Genomic DNA, 22,657 nt, shown 5'->3' on the forward strand with positions numbered 1-22,657 from the left:
TTCCATGATTCTGTGATTCAGCAATAAGAATAAATCATGATGAAGCAAGGAATTCTACAGGAGGTGACAGTAAAGCACATGGTTTCATCCAAAGGGATCTGAACAGGCTGGATCCATGGGCTGAGACCAATGGGATGAGGTTTAACAAGGCCAAATGCCGGGTCCTGCCCTTGGGGCACAACAACCCTGAGCAGCTCCAGACTAGGAGAAGTCTGGCTGGAAACTGCCTGGAGGAGAGGGACCTGGGGGTGTTGGTTGACAGCGACTGACCATGAGCCAGCAGGGGCCCAGGTGGCCAAGAAGGCCAATGGCATCTTGGCTTGGATCACAAACAGTGTGACCAGCAGGGCCAGGGAGGTTATTCTCGCTCTGTACTCGGCACTGGTGAGACCAAACCTCGAATCCTGGCTTGCAAATAAATCTTCCAAATAAAGGAAATTATGCTGGCTAGTTTCATAGGTGAGTGTCTCTCTCTTTTTTTTTTTTCTTACATGCAGAAACTCCTTTCTCCTCACATTCCTTGCAGAAGAAGTCACTTCCCAGGATGGTTGCCCCACACACTACACCTCTTATCTGCTCTCTGCACTCCACAGTTCATTTTACCCACCAGTCTGCTCCTGACTCCCGACATCATCTCCAGTTCCTGAATCATACTGAGGAACCAGATGGACAAGCAGAGCTAGGAAGTTGTGTTTAGCTGTCCACTTTCATAATGAACTGTCAGTCAGCTGGTGTGGTTCTGATGTGAGGGCAGAGCGTGGCAATGGCCAGGCGAGAGCAGCAAAGGGCCTTCGCCATCAGGACGGGCCAAGCTCTGCTCCCAGCCACTTCCCCAAATGCACTCTGAAATTATCTTACAATGTGTTGCAAAGCTCAGTGAAGCATTTCCGTAAAGTGACAAGACCTCAGCACTTCCTCCAGCAGCACGACTTGGATGTGGGAGCGCTCGCAAGGCAGACGCCTTCGACCGGGGCGGGTCGGGCACCCCCAGCAATGCCCCTGCCCTCGGCTTGAGGACGGTCATGGAGCTGAGAGCCCTCCTCCTGCTGCCGCTCTGCTTCCCAGGTAAGAGAAGGGCTGGGCACGCCTGGGGCTTCCCACACCCCCAGGGGCAGGGGGACACCCGTCCCACACTGGCAGGACTCTGAGCTGGGCAACTCGAGGCACGGATGGGGATGGAAGGGGCAGTCCCGGTTGCTCCACATCTCAACAACGCCCACCAGAAAGCCCAGAAACCAACCTCCCCCTGTCCCAGCAGGGGCTGTGAGCAGGGTAAATGGATCTCAGTTTTCAGAGCACCTCCAGACATAAATGCCTGAGGAGAAGGGCGAAGGCAGAGCTGCCTGTGCCCTTCACGAGCCTGTGGGCAGCCCTGCATCAGCCCCCGTCTCCCTCACCACGTCTGTTATTTACAGCTCTGCAAGCCCAAGCTCCTCATGATGAAGAGAGAAAACCAGAAGGAAGCACTCTGCAAATCCAGTGTCCTTACACACAAGAGGTTGACCAGAGGAGAAAAGCCTGGTGCCGCATGACAGAAGGACAATGTGAGGTCTTAGCGCTGACAAAGATCCCAATCTATTACCCATTCATAACACAGGACACAAAGGGGAAAGTAACCTTAAAGGACAACGGGACATATAGGATACTGTACGTCACCATGACCAACCTGCAGCCACAGGACTCAGGCACATACGCCTGTGTTTACGTTATTGGCAATTCCAATTACTTTTTACTAAAGACGATCTCACTGAATGTTTTCAGGGGTGAGTACCTGTTTCCCTACACAAACTCAAGTCCTGTCAGAAAGCAATGTCATTCTTTCCCTGGTCCATCCTCCCCTTCCACGTAGCTGAGCAGCTTCCCCCATCCCCACAGCCCCCAGAAGAAGAGAAGCTCAGCTCCAGACACTGTGCCATGCACGGCTCCTTTTAGGCTTGAAGCTCCGACACCTCGAGCATACATGTATCTGTAGGTTTTCAATCAAAGCTAGAGGGGGTTAAACCACAGCTGTGGTCCAGCTCCAAATTCATCAATGCCCACAAGAAACCAGCCTTCCCCTTTTCCAAGCAGGTGCTCTGAGCAGGGAAAATGCATCTCCATTTTTGGAGCATCTCCAGACACAAGTGCTCATGTGCTGGGGGAACCTCACCTGAGGCAGAGTTCACCTGTGCCTGTTGGGAGCCTCTGGGCAGCCCTGCACCCTCTCCCTTACCACGTCTGTTATTTACAGCTCTCCAAGCCCGACCACCTGATGCAGAAGAGAGATGGTCAGAAGGAAGCACTCTGCAAATCCAGTGTCCTTACATGGCATGGGCTGCTGAAAGGAAGAAAGGCTGGTGCCGCGTGAAAGATGATGAATGTGAGCTCCTAGGGGAGATGCTCGATCCAACACAACAACCAGACAGAACCCGTGCCACAAACGGGAAAGTTACCATAGCTGACATCAGCTGGAATACAAGCCTGTCCATCACCATGACCAACCTGCAGGTAGAGGACGCAGGCACATACTCCTGTGTTTACCATTCCAACAATTCCAGGTACATTCCACTAAAGATGATCTCACTGAAGGTTTTCAAAGGTGAGTACCTTTTTCCCCTCACAAACTCAAGTCTTGTCAGGAAGCAACATCATTCCTTCCCTGCTCCACCCCCCTCTCCCACATAGCTGAGCAGCTTCCCCAGAAGAAGAGAAGCTCAGCTCCAGACTCTGCACCATGCACGGCTCCTTTTAGGCTTGAAGTTCCAACACCTCTAGCATACATGTGTCTGTAGGTTTTCAATCAAAGCTAATGGGGGTTAAACTACAGCTCAAAACTCAACAATGCCCACAAGAAACCAGCCTTCCCCTTTCCAAGCAGGAGCTTTCAGCAGGGGGAATAGATCTCAGTTTTCAGAGCACCTCCAGACACAAGTGCCTGTGGAGGAAGGTTGAAGGCAGATGGCCCGTGATGGCCCGTGCCCATCACAAGCCTGTGGGCAGCACTGCATCGGCACCCCTCTCCCTCACCACGTCTGTTATTTACAGCTCTGCAAGCCCAAGCTTCTCATGACGAAGAGAGACAACCAGAAGGAAGCACTCTGCAACTCCAGTGTCCTTACACAGAACAGGCTGAACCGTGGAGAAAAGCCTGGTGCCGCATGACAGAAGGACAATGTGAGGTCTTAGTGCTGGTCAGACAAAAATATCCGTACCCATACAGAAGACCAGAATCGAACAGGAGAGTAACCATAGGGGACTACTGGGCCTATAGGACAGTGTTCGTCTGGATGACCAACCTGCAAGCAGAGGACTCGGGCACGTACTCCTGTGTTTACTTTATGGACAGTTCCACATACATTCCATTTAAGACGATCTCACTGAAAGTTTTCAGAGGTGAGTACCTGTTACCCTACACGAACTCACATCCTGTCAGAAAGCAACGTAGTTCCTCCCATGGTCCACCCTCCTCTCCCACACAGCTGAGCATCTTCCCCAAACCCCACGGCCCCCACGTTCCCCAGCCCCGCTCGCGCTGAGAAGGAGCCCCACAGCAAGGCCAGCTGGAGCACGGCATGGGGACAAAAGCCTGGTGTCAGAGGGAAGCTCAGCTCCAGACACTGCACCATGCATGAAGCCTTTTAGGCCTGAAGCTTCAACACCTCTAGCATAAATGTGTCAGTGGGTTTTCAATCAAGTAAGTGGGGATTAAACCACAGCTGTAGTCCCAGCTCAAATCTCAACAATGCCCACCACAAACCCTCCCCTTTCCAAGCACATGACACTGGATCTCAGTATTAAAGCATCTCCAGACACAAGTGCCCATGTGCTGGGGGAACCTCACCTGAGGCAGAGTTCACCTGTGCCTGTTGGGAGCCTCTGGGCAGCCCTGCATCCTCTCCCTCACCACGTCTGTTATTTACAGCTCTCCAAGCCCGAGCACCTGATGCAGAAGAGAGATGGTCAGAAGGAAGCACTCTGCAAATCCAGTGTCCTTACACGGCATGGGCTGCTGAGAGGAAGAAAGGCTGGTGCCGCGTGAAAGATGATGAATGTGAGCTCCTAGGGGAGATGCTCGATCCAACACAACAACCAAACAGAACCCGTGCCACAAACGGGAAAGTTACCATAGCTGACATCAGCTGGAATACAAGCCTGTCCATCACCATGACCAACCTGCAGGTAGAGGACTCAGGCACATACGCCTGTGCTTACCGTTCCAACCGTTCCAGGTACATTCCACTAAAGACGATCACTCTGAAGGTTTTCAAAGGTGAGTACCTGACTGGCCGCACCGCTTTGCTTTGTTTCCTGTCATTGCATGGGTCAGTCCTTTCTCTGAATGTATTTTACCTGCAGAGGGAACATCAAACAGCTTTCCTAATGCCTCTCCAATGAATCCCTTTAACTCCAGTGAAACAACTATCAATTGTGAGGAAGAAATGAAGCAAAACAGGTGAGTTGCCCCTCGCTGCTAAGTGAAAGAGGCAGCACAGGCTCCTCTGAACACTGGAGGGGACAAAAGGGCAGGATCTGCCCTCTCTGTCCCCAGGAGAGGAAAGAACCCCCTTTTTTATCAGCAAACAGACAGAATTTGGTAATCTCATTTATCTCACAGTTGCAAAAGAACTTGAGAAAGTCCTTCACCAAAAAGTGACCAAGAAGTTGTGACATCATGGGGCAAAGAGAAAACATTTCTCACTCTAGAAATTGGCAAGCAGAAAAGAACAGGTTAAAAAGAATAGGGAAAAAAAGAATAGGTGTCATTGCAATCCACATGGCAAAAGAAACAGCTGCAAAGATCCCATCCTAGACACATCACCAGGTGGAGCAGTTGGCTGGGTTTCTCTGTGCCTCCCCCTCAGATGAAAACAAAGGAGAACCCATAGAAACATATATCAGAAATGGAATCGATTCAAAATGGAAAAACAAATAGTTCTTGATCCTTATGTGGAACGTGGGCCTCTGAAACAGGAGGATATGGAGCTCTTTAACTTACAGCATGGCTAGCATCATCTTCCATCCTTCTTGCATCGTTGAGTCTTCACACATCTTACAGTCTGTGTAAAAAGATCCACACTCTTTCCAATTCTCCATCCTCGTCATGGACATGAGCTATTAAAGTGCTCCTTTCAGCAGTTTGCTGTGTTGGGAAGATACCTCAACAACAATCAATCTGCAGAATCCCAACTGCCCATGGTCAGGAGAGCTTAAGCTTCCATGGTGCCAAACAGGCACCAGTAGAATGGTGCTTAGGGCAGATTTGACCTCCTCTGTAAACTCATTTGAGTCTCCCTTAACCATGATCCCTGCTGGATTCCCTCTGGATGAAGAAAGTGCTACAATTCCATGAAGTTCTTTCGCTTCTTGTGGAATCACTCCATCTCTCTGGATATAGTCTGCTGCTCTGGTGGGTTTTTTAACCCGTGTGGGTTTAGAGGTGGTTTTATATAAAATTTGTTCATTTTTTCTAGCTTGCAGATGTTCACTTGGCCTGTCATTGGTCTCATGAGCAGCAAGATCTTGGCAGCAGCCATCCTAGTGATCCTCACCAGAATGAGGATGAGGAAATCCACAGTGGAGGCATCCAGTGGACAGTAAGCAGCAAAATCACAGTGCAAAAGAACAAGTCGTCTCCAGAAGGGGAACCCCCATCTCGGTGGGATGCAAGCCGTGTGGGTGCTTAGCCCAAAACAGGGCAAGTCCTTGCTCACCAAAGCGTTTCAACACGGGCAAGCGCACGTAATTGAATCCCGTGCAGGGAAACAATGAAAAACAGCAGGAGACAGACACCGACAGACACACTGAGATGCTGCCCTTGAGCTGATCAGGGAAGGAAAAGGAAGAAAGCAGTGAAGAGGCTGAGGAGGAAATATCCTGTGCTCTACAGAGACAGGTTTTCCCCTCTTTTTCCCTAATGTCTACTGCATTTCTCAAAAGCAACTCTTCCAACTGCACCTCTCTTGGTTGCTAGGGCTGATGTTCCACATCAGTTTAGACCTTGATGTGGTATAAATCTCACTGGGTCTAAAAGCAGGCAGGGAATTGTTTCTCGCCCTGTTTGCTCAGTAACAAGCACCCTGGTGTGAAATTCTACAACAGCCTAAATACCTCCTAACACATAAAGCCTCCCGTCCACAAGGCTCAGGGTTGGTCTCTGTGGGCAGTCCGTGTGTCTCTGGTTCCTGGATGTTCCAATGAACCTGCAAGGCACGGGGAGTGTTTTTCCCCACCAGGAAACATCAGCTGCTTCTCCCCTCGTGGGACTGAAGTCTCAACGCTTCCCGGCTAACGGATGTTTCATGAAAATCTTTTCCCTCTTTCTGTCCAGGGCGGGAGATAACTGGAGAGGAGGAAGTTAAGAGATGCGCTGAAGGGACACCCTGTGCCAAAGGCAGCTCTATTCCCCAGGTCAAAGAAGTCTCTTCCACCAAGCCAGAGCCCAAGCTACACCCGCTGCCAGCCTGCCAGGCTCTCCTCAGGCCAGGCCTCAAACATCTTCCAGCATGGAACAACACAAAGTCAAAAGGGACTTTGAGAGAGGGAAAACACAGTTTCCTATTGCCTCTATTAATGCTCCCTTTCCTCCTCCTCTTTCTACTCCTGCCATCCCCAGCCCAGCCTCAGCTCCTCATCTCCTCTTGGCCAGCACAGGCGGGACGAGGGCTGTAAGGACCCATGGAGCTGCCCCGGCAGCCTGGCCGCGCTCTGCCACCAGCACTCCCGTAGCGCCACAGCCCCTTGGGAGCAGCCCTGCTGGGGCCACAGAGCAAGGTCTCAGCCCAGAGCAACCACACTTCCCACAGAGCTCTGCCAACACTCTCAGCTTCCCCATGACCTCCTCCTGGGGCTCTACGAGCTTGCCCACAGCAAATAAAATGTGCAAAAGCCAAATGGTTCTGGTCTGGTCTCTCCCGGTGGGCGCTCTGGGGGTGGCACCCCTGGGGCTCCGTGCACGGCACAGCACAGGGCACAAGGGCACTGGCCAGCAGGGGAGAGATGGGGATCCCAAACGGCATGGCCCACGCAGACACAGTCCTGAACTCCTTGCCACCCTGGCTTGGAAGAGACCTTCAAGCAAGGGCCTGGGCAGAGGCGGCCTTGGGAGCCCAGAGAAAAGGGCTAGGTCAGGGCAAAGGACCTGCCCCATCTTTCGTGGCTCAGCACAACCAGGGGAGTGTCGTGCTGCTGCTGGCGTGAGGGCAGAGCGTGGCAATGGCCAGGCGAGAGCAGCAAAGGGCCTTCGCCATCAGGACGGGCCAAGCTCTGCGCCCAGCCACTTCCCCAAATGCACTCTGAAATTATCTTACAATGTGTTGCAAAGCTCAGTGAAGCATTTCCGTAAAGCGACAAGACCTCAGCACTTCCTCCAGCAGCACGACTTGGATGTGGGAGCGCTCACAAGGCAGACGCCTTCGACCGGGGCGGGTCGGGCACCCCCAGCAATGCCCCTGCCCTCGGCTTGAGGACGGTCATGGAGCTGAGAGCCCTCCTCCTGCTGCCGCTCTGCTTCCCAGGTAAGAGAAGGGCTGGGCACGCCTGGGGCTTCCCGCACCCCCGGGGCAGGGGGACACCCGTCCCACACTGGCAGGACTCTGAGCTGGGCAACTCGAGGCACGGATGGGGATGGAAGGGGCAGTCCCGGTTGCTCCACATCTCAACAACGCCCACCAGAAAGCCCAGAAACCAACCTCCTCCTGTCCCAGCAGGGGCTGTGAGCAGGGTAAATGGATCTCAGTTTTCAGAGCACCTCCAGACACAAATGCCTGTGGAGAAGGGTGAAGGCAGAGCTGCCTGTGCCCTTCATGAGCCTGTGGGCAGCCCTGCATCAGCCCCCGTCTCCCTCACCACGTCTGTTATTTACAGCTCTGCAAGCCCAAGCTCCTCATGATGAAGAGAGACGACGAGAAGGAAGCACTCTGGAAATCCAGTGTCCTTACACACATGAGGTTGACCAGAGGAGAAAAGCCTGGTGCCGCATAACAGAAGGACAATGTGAGGTCTTAGCGCTGACAATGATCCCAATCTATTACCCATTCATAACACAGGACACAAAGAGGAAAGTAACCTTAAAGGACAACGGGACATATAGGATACTGTACGTCACCATGACCAACCTGCAGCCAGAGGACTCAGGCACATACGCCTGTGTTTACCGTGCTGACAATTCCAATTACTTTCCACTAAGGACAATCTCACTGAATGTTTTCAGGGGTGAGTACCTGTTTCCCTACACAAACTCAAGTCCTGTCAGAAAGCAATGTCATTCTTTCCCTGGTCCATCCTCCCCTTCCACGTAGCTGAGCAGCTTCCCCCATCCCCACAGCCCCCAGAAGAAGAGAAGCTCAGCTCCAGACACTGTGCCATGCACGGCTCCTTTTAGGCTTGAAGCTCCGACACCTCGAGCATACATGTTTCTGTAGGTTTTCAATCAAAGCTAGAGGGGGTTAAACCACAGCTGTGGTCCAGCTCCAAATTCATCAATGCCCACAAGAAACCAGCCTTCCCCTTTTCCAAGCAGGTGCTCTGAGCAGGGGAAATGCATCTCCATTTTTGGAGCATCTCCAGACACAAGTGCCCATGTGCTGGGGGAACCTCACCTGAGGCAGAGTTCACCTGTGCCTGTTGGGAGCCTCTGGGCAGCCCTGCATCCTCTCCCTCACCACGTCTGTTATTTACAGCTCTCCAAGCCCGACCACCTGATGCAGAAGAGAGATGGTCAGAAGGAAGCACTCTGCAAATCCAGTGTCCTTACATGGCATGGGCTGCTGAGAGGAAGAAAGGCTGGTGCCGCGTGAAAGATGATGAATGTGAGCTCCTAGGGGAGATGCTCGATCCAACACAACAACCAAACAGAACCCGTGCCACAAACGGGAAAGTTACCATATCTGACATCAGGTGGAATACAAGCCTGTCCATCACCATGACCAACCTGCAGGTAGAGGACGCAGGCACATACTCCTGTGTTTACCGTTCTGACAATTCCAGGTACATTCCACTAAAGACGATCTCACTGCGGGTTTTCAAAGGTGAGTACCTTTTCCCCCTCACAAACTTAAGTCTCGTCAGGAAGCAACATCCTTAATTCCCTGCTCTGTCCCCCTCTCCCATACAGCTAAGAAGCTTCCCCGATCCCCACAGCCCCCACCCTCCCCAGCGCCACTCACGCAGGCACGCTGGGAAGGAGCCCCAGAGACATACCTGGCCCTGCTCTCAGCTCCCTCTCCTCCTGCCCCGTGTCAGCCCTGCCCTGGCTGACCGGCCGGCCCCGAGGCAGCTGCCCAGGGCAGAGTTTAGCCCAGGTGCCCAGCTCCGGGCAGGGGACGGTGCCCGTGTGCCCACAGCTCATGGGTCAGTGACCACACGTGCTGCTTTGCAGAGCTGTACAAGACAGAGCTGGACAGGCTCTCTGTGCGGTGCCCGTACAGCAAGCAGGAGTACGGCAGGAGGCCAAAAGCCTGGTGTCGGAGAGGTGGTCAGACTCCATGTACACCTGTAGCGAGGACAGATTTCCCTTCAACACGGCACAACATCAAAGATCTAAAAGCCAGATCAACGATCCAGGATGACACTCAGAATAGCACCATCACCATCACCATGGAGAAGCTGCAGGCACAGGACACCGGCATGTACTGGTGTGCACTCTACGAATACCCTGCTCCCACCTGGATAATGGAGGTCAGCCTCTCTGTGTCCAAGAGTGAGTACCAACTGGCCACCACCTGTGGGTATTGTTGTTTCAGCCCCACTTCCCCTCCTTGCTCTCCCTCCTGTCCAGTGCCGCAACACCGAGGAGCCTTGTGCTCCTTTCCAGGGATTCCAGGAGCATCTTCCCCAGCTCAGCACTTGGCTGGCCCAGGCTGGGTGCTGCTGGAAACCTCCCCCGCTGCCAGGCATTGTTCTCGCTCTGGCCCTGCAAATGCCACCTCTCCCAGGTCCTTGTCTCCCAAGCACTGCTGGCTCTGCTCCTGTGAGCATGTGGTCCTTGGGGGAACCAGAGTAAGGGGACAGTCTAGGACTCACCCCTGCAGGAGTTTTTCTGGGTCCAGTTCCCTTGTGCTCCTCATGTCTAGAGGGAGAAAGAGATCCAGGGAACGTTCAGCCCACAGCCCGTATTCCAGTGATGGGGAAGGGGTGCCACTGTGTCTGCTTCGGGATCTCACCAAACATGCCTGGTCTTTTCCAGGGATCCAACAACGCACAGCCAAGGAGATGGACGACGTCTCTGTCCAGTGTCGGTACAGCACCACAGACTACGGGGCTGTCAGCAAAGCCTGGTGCAAAGAGGGAGAGACAGAAGTATGCACCATACTGGTCACCACAAATAAGAAGTCCTACAGGAACCACCACGCACCTCAGCAAGACAGATTCAGGATCCAGGACGACACCCAGCAAGGGATTGTCACCATCACCATGGAGAAGCTGCAGGCACAGGACTCTGGCATCTACTGGTGTGCGCTTGATGAAAAGGGTCAGCTTTTCCGGATGGAGGAGGTTACGCTCAATATTTCCGAGGGTAAGCACAGACTTGTAGGGAAATAGGGTGGGTTGTAGATTCTAGACTCGCTTTCCTGCTCTCCCCCACTAGTCTGTGCACTGCCCAGCTTACACCACCTCCCACCTTACATCTGGATGGACCTCCAGGCCCAAACCCACCTCCTTGTACCTTCTCACACCGCCCATGCTATGGATTTGCACCAACCACTATCATGGGCTCTGGTGCTTCTTTTATCTGAGAGCAGCTTCATAGAATCATAGAATTTTCTGAGTTGGAAGAGACCTACAAGGTCATCAAGTCCAACTTCTGCCATGCATAGAACAACCCCAATATTCATACCATGTGTCCGAGGGCATTGTCCAAATGCTTCTGGAATATTGTCAGGCTTGGCACGGTGACTGCTTCCCTGGGAGCTGTTCCAGTGCTCCACCACCCTCTGGGTGAAGAATCTTTTCCTAATGTCCAACCTAACCCTCCTGTGGCATCTTCCTGCCATTTCCTTGGATGCTGTCATTTGTCACACGTCAGAAATGATCAGCACCTGTTCCTCCCCTGGAGAAGAAGCTGCAGACCGTAATGAGATCTCCCTTCAGTCTCTTCCAGGCTGAGCAGACTGAGTGACTTCAGCTGCCCCTCATACAGTTTCCCCTCTAAACCCCTCACCAACTCCATGTCCTTCTCTGGACACTTTCCAGTAACTTTTTACCCTTTTCATCCTATAACACCTTAAACTGCACCCAGTACTCAAGGTGGGGTCACACCACTGCGGAGCAGAGCAGGACAATCCTCTCCCTCACCCAGCTGGTGATGCTGTGCTGGATGCACCCCAGGATGCAGTTGCCCTCTTGGCTTCCAGGGCACGCTGCTGTCGACCAGAACCCCAAGATCCATTCCCATAGGGCTGCTCTCCAGCCTCTTGCTCCCCAGTCTGTCATCCAGTCTTCTTCGCAGAGGAGTTCTTGTCACTCACTCCCACAATAACGGTTCTGACCCTTTACAGTAACTCCTCCCTTGGATTTCAAAGCCTATTACGACCTTCATGTTTGGCTGCCAAGGGGCTAACCTTTAGATTTTTTAGTGTTAGGTTTCATTTCAGCACGATGTTTTAACAACAAGTGATAACTCTTGGGCACCTGATTGTGACAGAGCAGCACTGTGCTGCAGCCTGTTGGCCTGGACATTGGGAGGGCAGCGCTGAAGGGATCTGGCAATCCAGAAACAGAGAGAGAGGACAGTGTAATTCATCGTCTTAAAGACAATGCAGTTTCTAAGTGAGCAGGCTCATGCACACACAACTTTCCACGGGCACCGAAACAGTCCTGGAAGCAATTTTTACAGCTGAGTCCTCCACAGACAATGCTGTTCACTTCTGTTAACACACAGGGTTGTTAAATTCTTCATTGCTACCAGAAGATCTTGCATTTACACCACTTCCTTCTGCCACATCTTGGGGTGGATACACAGAAGAGGACTCCCGTTGAGCTCCTTGCACCTCCATCCCATGTTTAAACCTTTGTGTCACTCTGCTTGCTGCCAGCAGGTCTTAATGACGCAGGTTACAGGTGGGGCAGCTTGTCTGTGTTGGGTGTCACATCCATTTACACCCACGCTAGCAACAGCGGGGGAGTTTACTGGTAAATGCAAAGCAGCCCAGTAGTGACTGTTCTCCTCTCCATGTTTGTGACTGCAGCATTGCCGGAAACCACTTTGTCAAACACCAGTGAGTCAGTCCCTCCTGGCAGCACCCCAGCACCAAGGTAAGGCCTAGAGAAAGGCTCTGGATGTTCTGAAGACTCCTGATTAACAGGGGAATTAGGTATGACAGGTAACCTTTCCAGTGATGGCCTCTCCTCTTCCAGCTTCTGCCTAGAGTGCAACGACAAAGGGAGAAGCAGATTGATGAAATCCAGTCACAGCTTTCTGAGGAAGTAGATGCCTACTCACTTCTTCCTTTTTATCTCTTTGACCTGTGCTCTTTGCAGCAAGAAAAACCCCATGTTCTGCCCCTCTGCCTTTCTGTCTTGACTTTGCTCCCTCCTGGCCAGGGATAGTTAAGAGTGAGATAGTCCTTGGCTGCTATTTTATCCTTCTATTTACCAGGCTGTTAAAAGTAAAGGATTTTCTTCCCCTTTGGATGTTTGCTGTCACAAGCACTACAGCAGCAACCAAGAGTACAACCGTACACCAGCTCCCATTGCACCAGGTGAACGAAAACACAGGAGGAAAAGACAGCATCTCTTCCAGAGAGCCTGGAATTGTGCTCTGAACTTTGAACGGTGCCTTGTGTTTAAAGCCTAGAAAGTAGTTTAAGAAAAGCTCAGAAGGCATACACAGGTAGAAAAAGCAAGATAGAATTGCTGCAGGAGAACCAGACCCTCCTTCCACGTGCATAAAAGCTATTTCTGCCCCTTTTATTGGTCGCTGTTTGGTAATGAGCTGTGCCAGCGTCGTGCTGTGCTACCACCTAACACCAGAAACTCTTCTGCTCTATTGGCTTCAGCTCAGATGTAAACACCTTCATCCTGCTCTCTGTGGTCCTGAGCATCCTGTTCATCCTGGCACTCATCAGCTTGATAACACTGGGCATCAGGTGTCGCAAACAGCAGAAGAGAAGAGGTATGTGGAGAATGGTGATGCCTTGGGTTCTAGTCTGTACTAAACAAGGCCTTCTCCAGCCACCACTTTCCCATTCCAGTGCCCTGGAGAATATAAGGTGGGGTGCAGCCTCGGAAGCCTCAAGGAGGGCTCCTTGCTGTGTTCTTCTCTCACAATAAGTCAAATCCATTTTCCTCAGCATCTGCCAGAACATCTCCTAACATGTTAGAGGAGAAATAAAGTGAGCGCAACACGCTCACCAGCTTGAGGGTAGATGGGTCCCACTGACACCCCCATCGCTTCCCAAAGCAATCCCACAGCCTTCCTCAGAACTCTTGAAGCACAGGCAGTGCCCAGGCATTTAATGGACTTCCCTACTTCTAAAACCTCTGATTTTGACTCATTCCAAAGGTAACAGACAGGAAGAGGACACCTATAGCAAACCAGAGGACACAGCACAGGTGAGGAAAACAATAGATTTCCTATGCGGTACCCGAATCCCTTACCTGTCTGTGAGGAGGTGGCTGACCCATCTGATGAGGACCTTGGTGCTCATTTTTGGCTGTGAGCAGGAGGGGAGATGGTATTTAATGTCACCAGAGCCAAGAAGGTTCCTAGCCGGAGAGAGAGTTGGGGGTAATTAATGTAAGGAAACTCCAGTACAAAAAACCCACAGTGGACCAAATTCCAGAAATCTCTGAGAAATTACTCAAAAACTAGAATCCAGTTTAGATGCTGAGGTTGTAACCTGTATGAAGCAGAGGTGATGAAGGAAAAAGTTTTCTGTTCTTACCCCTCTGTCATGATCTTTTACATTGCTTCTCCTTTCCTCCTCTGGAAATCTTGTTCTTTGGATTAAACCTGCAGCCTGGCATTGCATCATACTGACAAGTGTTTTCCTTTTATTTTCACAGCTTTACAGCAGTGAAAGAAGGGAAAGTCCTAAGGATGACAGCAAAGACCTAAAATATGCTACCCTGGACTTTAAATCCAAACCCAAACCCAAACCCATCCCTGAGGATTCTCTCTACTGTAATGTTGAACCCAGTCAGGCTTGCAGAAAACCCCAAGATGAATATGTGGAATATGCCGTCATTGCACTCAAGCAGTTACCGACAAACAACAAAGGATGAAGCAAGGAATCCTAAACCAATACAGAAAAGGGAAAAAAGAACTGGAATACAAAGTAGGAATGGGGAGTAGAAGGTGTGTGGATGGACACTGAGGAAAGACCTAAGTTTTTGCTGCCTATGCATCTTAAGACCTCCTTCCTTTTAGAGGTCAGTAGAGAATTTTGCTGCAAGTGTGCAGATTCTCTCGGGTCAGACAAAGGTTGTTCTCAGGATCTTTTGTGTACCCGCTTTTTTTCAATCCCATTAAAATGCAGACTCTTCTGAAGAGGCAGGTGTGGAGGACTGACCTTTTGAAAAAGAGCAATATGTGTCTGGATGGGTTTGGTATCTTAATTATGTTCACTGGTAGAAACTATCCCACTCCTAAGGGTTCAGCTGCTACGGCCAAACTCATTCCAGTACTGTAGGGATAAAACTCTAACCTTACTATGACCGGGTTCATTTGCCATGCAATGAGTGAGGGATATGAGCACTGGACTAGAGGAGTAAGCAGAACCAGCATCTATCTGAAGACAAATAGCCTGAGGGCGTCTTGCAACATAATGATATGTTGTACTGCAAACTATGCAACTTGAGGGCTGTGCTGTAAGAATCTGAGCTCCAGAAGAAGTCTTGTAGCTACAAAACAACAGTGCATAACTAAGATGTATACTTTTTCAGACAAGGCAGACTCCCCTATAACCTAAATTTACTTGTCTGCTTAGGGAAGGAGTAAGATGGTAAGAGGCTTTCAAACTGAAGCTAAATGTTTAACTTTAGATGAAGAAATAGAGTGCGCATGCTGGAATTTGGGGTAGGAGGGAATGAAACTGTCTTATGCCCTCTGCTCCCCATAAACACACAAACTGGCTGCTTAAGCTGAGGTAGCGTGGAATCAAGATAAGGAGGAGGAACCAAACATGAGTATTTCTAGAGAAAGGGGAAAAGGAAACAACCTCTAGTATTGCACTAGAGGAGTAGACAGGGTGCTGGGATGTTTTTTGGGACAGAATTTGCCTTGCTGTGCTAGACACGAGGACAAGCCCCGAGACAGACACGAGGAAGGACAGTGGACAGTGGCACAGAGCAAGAAATGAGAGGCCGTGCAAAGGAGCTGCAGGAAGTATGACACAGAGAGCAGAGGAAGAAGAAGAATGAGCCTAAGAGGGCTGGTGTCAACATAAGCTGATAGAACAGAAGGGACATGTTAGTAATTAAGAGTGGATTATTTATAGATGTAAATGTCCCAGAAAGCCAGGGGCACAATATCTTTACGGTTCTACTTCTACCTTAGATCTTAGGAAAAAATGTTTTGCTTGTGAGGCCAGAGTCTATTGGCAATTGCAGGGAAGGTTTCCATGTAAAAAAAGATTCAAGTTCTAGCCCAGACACATCACACCAGTTTGCTAACACTAAAGGAGGCTCCCTTAACTGCTGTCCTGAACTGCTGCATCAGTCCAGCACTGACGTGCCCTGAACCAATGTCCCCAGCCCCTGATCTTGCACCCTTTCAGCTACCTACAAAATAAAGATGTCTGGTTTACTCATCTAAAGCACCTCACAGCTTCACCCAGCCCAGTGTTCTTGTCCTCAATTACACGTCAAATGGGACTGCTTCATGCACAGGCTCTTCTAAACCTTCTTTCACCTGAAGATAAACTCCAAGACTACGTCCTTCCCCTCCACCCTCACGATGCTGACTGAGCTACTGCAGAGCCCTGGTGAGAGCCACCCCATCTTTTGGGGCTTTCCAGCAATGCACCCCATGCAAAGCCTGCACATGAAACCCACTTGGGTAGACAGGCACCGTTCCTGAGCCGACAGGGGCTCCCAGCACCGTGGTTTCGGGCCATCACATGATGTTCTCTTTCAGGCTGTCTAGACTAAACTGTGGTTGTGAGTGGGCAATGCTGATGCCTGAATTTTCAGCCCATGAGAGAAATGCCCATCCCTGGTGAACTACTTAATATGCAGGATGACAAAGATGCCAAGTTCCTGTGCTCATTCCTTCCGGCAGAGCAAGGAGGCAAGGATAGCAAGCTGCTCTTGGGCAAGAGCCTTTTTCACTTTTCTCCAGAGTCCTCTTTTCCCCTTTTCTGCTCAGCTGACATGAAGAAGCTCGTGCACCTCATCTTCTTGGTCTTCTTGTCAGGTAAGAAAGCCTTGGGTTTCAGTGAAAGACAGGGTAAAGGATTAGGGCAGAACTTAGTCTCTACCTGCACCTCGTATGCAGTTACTGATAATGCTATAGGAAAAGGCTGCACAGGTCTGGAAACACATTAGCACTGGCTGGAGGCAAAGGCATCAGGGTTGTAGCTTGCAGTTCTTTGGAAGACAAATACAAGGAGTTATTATGGGTAGAGAGACTTACTGCCTGTCCATACGCTGCAAGGTCCAGTAGATTGCAAGTAAAGGGAACCCGGAGCTCTACAGCGTGTTCTGTCCTCTATTCTTCTTCCCCAGCTTTATTGCAGGGATGTCAGGCTCCTTCCTTGGAGTTTGTTTTTATCCCTCAATTTAAGGAAGGGCCACCAATGATCCAGGTACTCAGCTTTTCTCACAAGGATGCTTTCCAGTCAGGACAGGAGATGCTGCTGACAGGAGTCTTGTGTGCCTTCTCAGAATGCCATGTGAAATTGCAAAATCCTATGTGTTTACACTTGCAGAGCTTTGAAAGTAACTTGCAGCATCTAGGGCTCAGGAGGAAGCAAGGTTCATCTGAAATGAGAAACAAGGCACAGAACCCAGCCGATATTCCCAGCTAGCAGCCCTCTCTCTCCAGCCACATTTTGGAGATCCAGTACTTGCTGCAGCGCACAGAAAAGCAGCAGATTCAGGCTTTGGGAGCACAGAAATGTGTCTCAAAAACCTGAGTAAGTTTGGAAAAAATGTCCTCTATCCTTTTTTTTCAGTAGCACACAAGAAGGAAGGAGGAACCCAAACAGTAAATGGTTTGTCAGCAGAACTGATAGAAAAGAAAATGACACAAAGTTTTCCACAGGGGCATCAGCTAATCTTCACTGCTGTGATTCTGCTCAGAAGTGTTTTGGCCATTTTTTTCTATTTAAAACAAAGCAAAAACCCTAAACCCTAGGGTCATTCCAGAAACTGAAGGTGCAGAACTGGAGGTGAGAACTGGTCCGCAAGAGAAAGAGGACAGGGAATCAAAATGTTTAGCAGGATTGTCCAGGACTAGAGATGTAGATACATAAGCCTTCACTGAAACAACTGAGTGGAGCAAGACAGCATAAAGACTTGTAGGTGTTTGATACTTGGAGAGCACAGATCCATTTTTATGCTTACTTCTAGGCAATCCCAAAAGACCTTCAGATGTTTTAGTTTACAATTCACTTCAAATGGTTGATATTATGTTAAGAAGTATTATTTACAGGCTCAGCCAGCACAAAGTCCTCACAAGAGCCCATTTTTTTAATGTGCTTCTGTTCTATCATTACTTAGGTTTTCACAGAAGGTACTAGCCTCTGAATCTTTTCACTAGATATAAGAGATTTCCAAATACCACATTGCTCTGTTGCCTGCAAGTATTAATAGCTCCGACTGTTCCTGCTGCCTTTGCTTGGTAGAAAGAGGAATGAAAATTAGAAATAAGGATGTAAGACAAAACCAAAAAGGCAAGCAGCCAATGACCGGTTGTCAACATGATTAAGAATATTAGAAGATAGGGGGGGAAGAAAATTGCTAACCCCCTGGATTTGGATATTAGGAGTGGGATTAAGAAGTAAACTCCTAAAGAACTAGCTGGGCCCTGGTTTGTAGGCATCACTTTGATTCTAGTGTTTTCCTGGGCTGTGTCGCTTCTGTCTGGCTCTGTAAAAACAGCCTTAAAACGGACATTAACTTAATGGGTATTTACTGCAAAAGACCTTACCTACAGCAGTGGTTACTCCAGAGCCAAACCTGCATCTATGAATGTAAGTGGAAGGGCCAAGCTCAAGGCTAGAACCTGCTGCAAGCTGCCCTGCTGCAGCTGTACGCATGTAAGTGGGTTGGAGGTTGCAAAGTGGGGGTGTTACCGCAAGACCCATCAAATGAGATTTACACAGAAACCATTTGTCATTATTGGGTCAAGCTACGTTTTCATGAGCCGCCTTGTGAAAAGAGCTTTTAAAAACCAAGACAGCTTGCCTAGTGCCAACTCAATCGACCTGAATGCCCAGCTTCGTCCTCCTCAGGACCAGAGGAAAATCCAAGTTTATATTTATTTCGCTAATCATGCTGACAGACTGCTTTGCCTTACGAGCCCAGTGATCACACAAAGTGTGACGTGGTTGAGCTTCAGACTGCAGTCCAGACCAGTAACCATGGGGCCGGAAGGACCAACATATCCTGAGCTTCAGAAAATGTGCAAATACGAACGAACCTGATACCTCTTCCTTCCCTCAGTCCCCCCAACAAGAACGGCAACAGCTAAATAACAGCAGGCAGAGAGATCACTACAATTGTATTTCAGGGAAGCCTGAACCAAGACCCTGAGTCTGAGTACACTTTACCATTCACGGGGGAGCCAAACGAGGGAGCCAAACGGTTGACAACAGCCACCGCTGGACTTGGACAAGATGAGAATGACATTTAACTTCAGTATAGTGGTAAAGAATAGATATGAAAGAGTCTTGGCTCACCACTTCCTCCTTCTCTTCTAGCATTCTGTGGTGCAGATAACATCACTATGGTGTACGGAATGGAGGGGGGCACCATTTCTGTCAACTGCACCTATAACCCCTGGCAGCAGCGGTGGAGAGAAAAGAGCTGGTGCAAGCAGATCGATGAGACCAGGTGCCAACATGTGGTGAGCGCCCGACGCTTCTGGCTGCCTTTCTTAAAGAACAGGAACGGCACAACCTCCATCAGGGACAACGTCCACGAAGGGGTCCTGACGGTGACCATGAAGCAGCTCAAGAAGCAGGATGCTGGGTTGTACCAGTGCAAAACTCATTTCCTGGGGGAAACAAACAGCTTAAGGAAGGTGCAAGTGGAAGTGCTGACAGGTACGTCCTTTGGCTCTGAGTCTCATGAGTTCCTGGATTCCCAGTTAAATTTCACATGTGTCTGCAGATGCTAAGGATGTACTTTAATAAACGTCCACTTTTGTCCTGCTCTATAGAGGTACCGTGTTCCATTGCCTCTTTTTAGTTCCTGATTTACAGTAACATGACCTCAGTGTTATTGGACACATCATCCCCTTGTTGCTAGCAGCCCATTGCCTAACTTCACCTTGGTTATCTACGCCACACTGTGGAACTGGTGTTGGTGTCACCAATATCACCCAGGAACACCTGCAGACTAAACTGTTCTATTTCTGTCACCAGCTGTCCTGGACACCCAAGTGCCAGAGGAGCCTCGTGCTGTGCAGAGCATCTCCAGGTAAGCCATAAAACTCCTTCTCAAGCTGCGATCTTGCAAGGATTAAGCCAGATTAGCATCACCAACCCCATTTGAAGCTGAGGAACACCACCATGGGCATATTCTCTACCTGCCCCTTATCCACAACAACACTCAGAGCTGCTGCGTGGTTTCTGAACAGCAGCTAATCTGAACAGCTGCCTAATCCAGAAAAGGCAATGCTTCAATGCCAAGCAAAACAACTCATGTAGATCATAATTTATCCATATGCAAGATCTTGCATTTAAAACCTGTTATGGTCGTTCTAAGCTCCCAGGCTCTGTTGTGAACAGGCAGGGACTGCCTGTTGCAGGAGATCTTACCATCTTCACATTGCAAGAGTTGCTTTAAAGGTTTAACTACTCCCATCATGGCTAAGTTTTATTGTTGTATTTATGGCTACCCACAGCATCCCTCCTGAAGCTGATTTCACAGTCTTCTATAGCATCACTGGGATCCTGGTTGCTAAGTTCCTGGTGGCTGTGCTGATCTTTATCATGGGAAACATTTGGAAGAGCAGAGAAACAGAGCGAAAGAACCCAGGCTTGAACGAGCAACAGACTCTCTCTTTCACTGGTGGCCTCACATACGATGGAATCAGCCCTGTCTGGGAGAGCACTGCTTAGGGCCAAACCAAAGGGAACCAACATGGAAATAAATATCAGGAATTTGCAGGCAGTTTTGCCACCTGCCATAAGAAGATCACCTACTAGACATAGGTATTGATGAACCTATCCGTCTAGAGAGGGAACATCACCACCTCTTCTCATTGGTGATGACCAACTTTTACCAACACAACTGAACTGAAAAGATGCCGCCGGTAATACCTGATCCTAATGGAAGATGATGGGATTGAGGGCCGGGGAAGAGGAGGAATATGAAGTCTTTCTGTCAAGAGATCCAGCACAGACTTTGTGCAGAGATGCTTCCCTAGTCGCAGTAAAGCTGAGAGAGCTCTGCTCAGTTTTCCCCCATCTCATTGCTAAGCCAGAAAAAAATCTTTGCTGCTCCATACAGCTACTGGGAAATGCTTTGTCATAAATAAAACTACCAGTGAACATAAATAGAACTTCAGGTAATACATTGCAGTGAGCTCGTGTTGAACAACTCAGAAACACAGCCATAATGTAAAAATGGAAAGAATGTTTTGTCTCAAATCTCCAAGAAACTTCTCCTGATTCTTTGAAGAGTAGTGTTTAAGAACTCAGAGCTTTTTTTCAAGGTGTACTACACACCTCTACAAAACACTCAAACCATGAAGTATAACTAGAACTTGATAGTTTATATTGAAAGCTAATATTTTGTCTAGAAATCAGCTTTTTAACTCATAATCCACCCTGTAAAGCTTTTGACACACTTTTGGCAGTGCAGTGCTCTGCTATCTCTCCAGCAGCTGCACCAGCCACCAGGCAGAGTCAGTCTAACTCATTCCCAGCATCATCCCACCAGGGTCTGAATTCAGACTCATCAGCTTCACAGCATCTCAGAGCAGTGCCATGTGAGAGATTCTGTGTTTCCAAGACGATGGATGCTAAATCCCAAAGACTGCCTCAGACAGCGTGGATCCTTGTTGAATAGTCACTGTGGAAAACTGTAAGGAACTGCAGAATAGAAAAGAAAGGGATGTGAAGTCTACACCCAGGTCTGAGCCTGCTTCCTTATTTCTCAAATGATTTTGCAAGCAAAGAATAAACTGTCTCTCTGCAGTTCTCTCTGTATTTCTTCTACCCCCCCAAAGGGATGTTGCCAACATGTGATCGTTGTTCACCACTCCCCAAAGCGAAGCTGCATTTAGCTCTCCCAAGAAAATCCCAAACCCAAGAGCATTCACACTACTTTTTCTCACACAGCCTGCAGCACTCAATAAAATCAAATGGATTATCTGACTTGGTGTGGATTCATGATACAGGGCTGCTATAAAACAAGGGAAGGTGTTCAAGGCCAGGTTGGATGGGGCCTTGGGCAGCCTGATCCAGGGATGGGGCACCCACAACCTCCCTGGGCAACCTCACCACCCTCATAGTGAAGAAATTCCTCCTTATGCTTAGTCTAAATCTGCCCCTCTCCAGTTTATACCTATTGTCCCTAACCCTATCCCTACAAGCCTTTGTAAACAGCTACTCCCCAGCTTCCTTGTAGCCTCTTCAAGTACTGGAAGGTTGCTATAAGATCTCCTCGGAGCTTTGCCTCCTTGGAATCACCACTCCATGTTCTTTAGGACTTATAAGGTTATTTGCAAAAGAAGAAAGGAACTCCCTCTCCCTCCAGTGCTCCTATTCTACGACAGCCAAATCAGGAAACTTCAACATTTTATTTGGTGCAAATCGTGTCCTGAATTAGATGTCGACCTATTATCAGAGGTAGCTCTGATCAAAGCATCATTAAAGTAGGAAGGACTGAAATGATGAATTACTTCTCATGGAAAATTATTAGAGTGTGGCTGAAAAGGCTCCAACTTAATGACTCAGGGGAATATAATCCTGAGAGCCATTTCCAGGGGAGAAACAAACTACTGAATAGGATTATGCTGGAAGTTTGGGGGTAGTTAATCAAAAAATTAACTATCTTCTAGAAGTCAGCAATTTCTTACCACTTGACAAGAAAGATGGCAGGTCAATGTTAAAGAGCTCTCTTCTGAGCCTGGAAATTTCCTGAGGCACAGATAATTCCTGAATTTCTTTTTATTTTTAAACAGATTTTTGATACAGAGTAATGGTGCAAACACATTGCAGCCAATTTAGGGGAGGATGGCTTGGCTCCACTGCCTGATGAAGTTTTACATTTACATCAGCAGATAAAACAGACTCCAGGCAATGTGAATCTTTGCCTGAATTTCTACCTGAGTTCATCTCTCTGACACTGCTCCTTTGTGTTTGTTTTAACACTTTGTTTCCTTTTCTGCTTGTAGCCAGCATGGGAAGCAGGAGAAGAGAAGACACTTAGTGGAAGTTATTCTTTGATTTTTCTGATGTGACTGAAAAACAGGCATTTGAATCACAAGATGCATTTTTTCCTAAGATGCTGCCTTTCTAACAGCATTCAAGTGCCCAAATAAGTGATTTGGTTTTCGTATCAT

The 22,657-nt window shown here is 49.1% G+C and overlaps 2 protein-coding genes across 5 annotated transcripts; both read left to right on the forward strand.

Annotated features, from left to right (window-relative positions):
* Positions 1–867: 867 nt before the first annotated feature.
* On the forward strand, positions 868–14,467 carry LOC138730675 (polymeric immunoglobulin receptor-like). Of its 4 annotated transcripts, XM_069876084.1 has the most exons (12): positions 868–1,065; positions 1,416–1,763; positions 2,231–2,578; positions 3,025–3,372; positions 3,902–4,249; positions 8,658–9,005; positions 9,356–9,676; positions 10,163–10,492; positions 12,165–12,231; positions 12,975–13,090; positions 13,481–13,530; positions 13,984–14,467. In XM_069876084.1, exons 1-12 carry the CDS (start codon positions 1,023–1,025, stop codon positions 14,200–14,202), a joined length of 2,886 nt encoding a protein of 961 aa, XP_069732185.1. In that variant the 5' UTR covers positions 868–1,022; the 3' UTR covers positions 14,203–14,467. The 4 variants fall into 4 exon arrangements, with proteins under 4 accessions (XP_069732185.1, XP_069732187.1, XP_069732188.1 ...); XM_069876086.1 differs by lacking the exon at positions 3,902–4,249 and having other exon boundaries at positions 869–1,065; XM_069876087.1 differs by lacking the exon at positions 3,025–3,372 and having other exon boundaries at positions 872–1,065.
* Positions 14,468–16,149: 1,682 nt separating this feature from the next.
* On the forward strand, positions 16,150–21,450 carry LOC138730474 (triggering receptor expressed on myeloid cells 2-like). Its single transcript, XM_069875679.1, has 4 exons — positions 16,150–16,333; positions 18,843–19,187; positions 19,509–19,563; positions 19,991–21,450. The coding sequence occupies exons 1-4, from the start codon at positions 16,150–16,152 to the stop codon at positions 20,205–20,207; spliced, it is 801 nt and encodes a 266-aa protein (XP_069731780.1). The 3' UTR covers positions 20,208–21,450.
* The last annotated feature ends 1,207 nt before the right edge of the window (positions 21,451–22,657 follow it).

Source organism: Phaenicophaeus curvirostris, chromosome 24 (genome assembly GCF_032191515.1).
Source record: "Phaenicophaeus curvirostris isolate KB17595 chromosome 24, BPBGC_Pcur_1.0, whole genome shotgun sequence".
Lineage (NCBI taxonomy): Eukaryota > Metazoa > Chordata > Aves > Cuculiformes > Cuculidae > Phaenicophaeus > Phaenicophaeus curvirostris.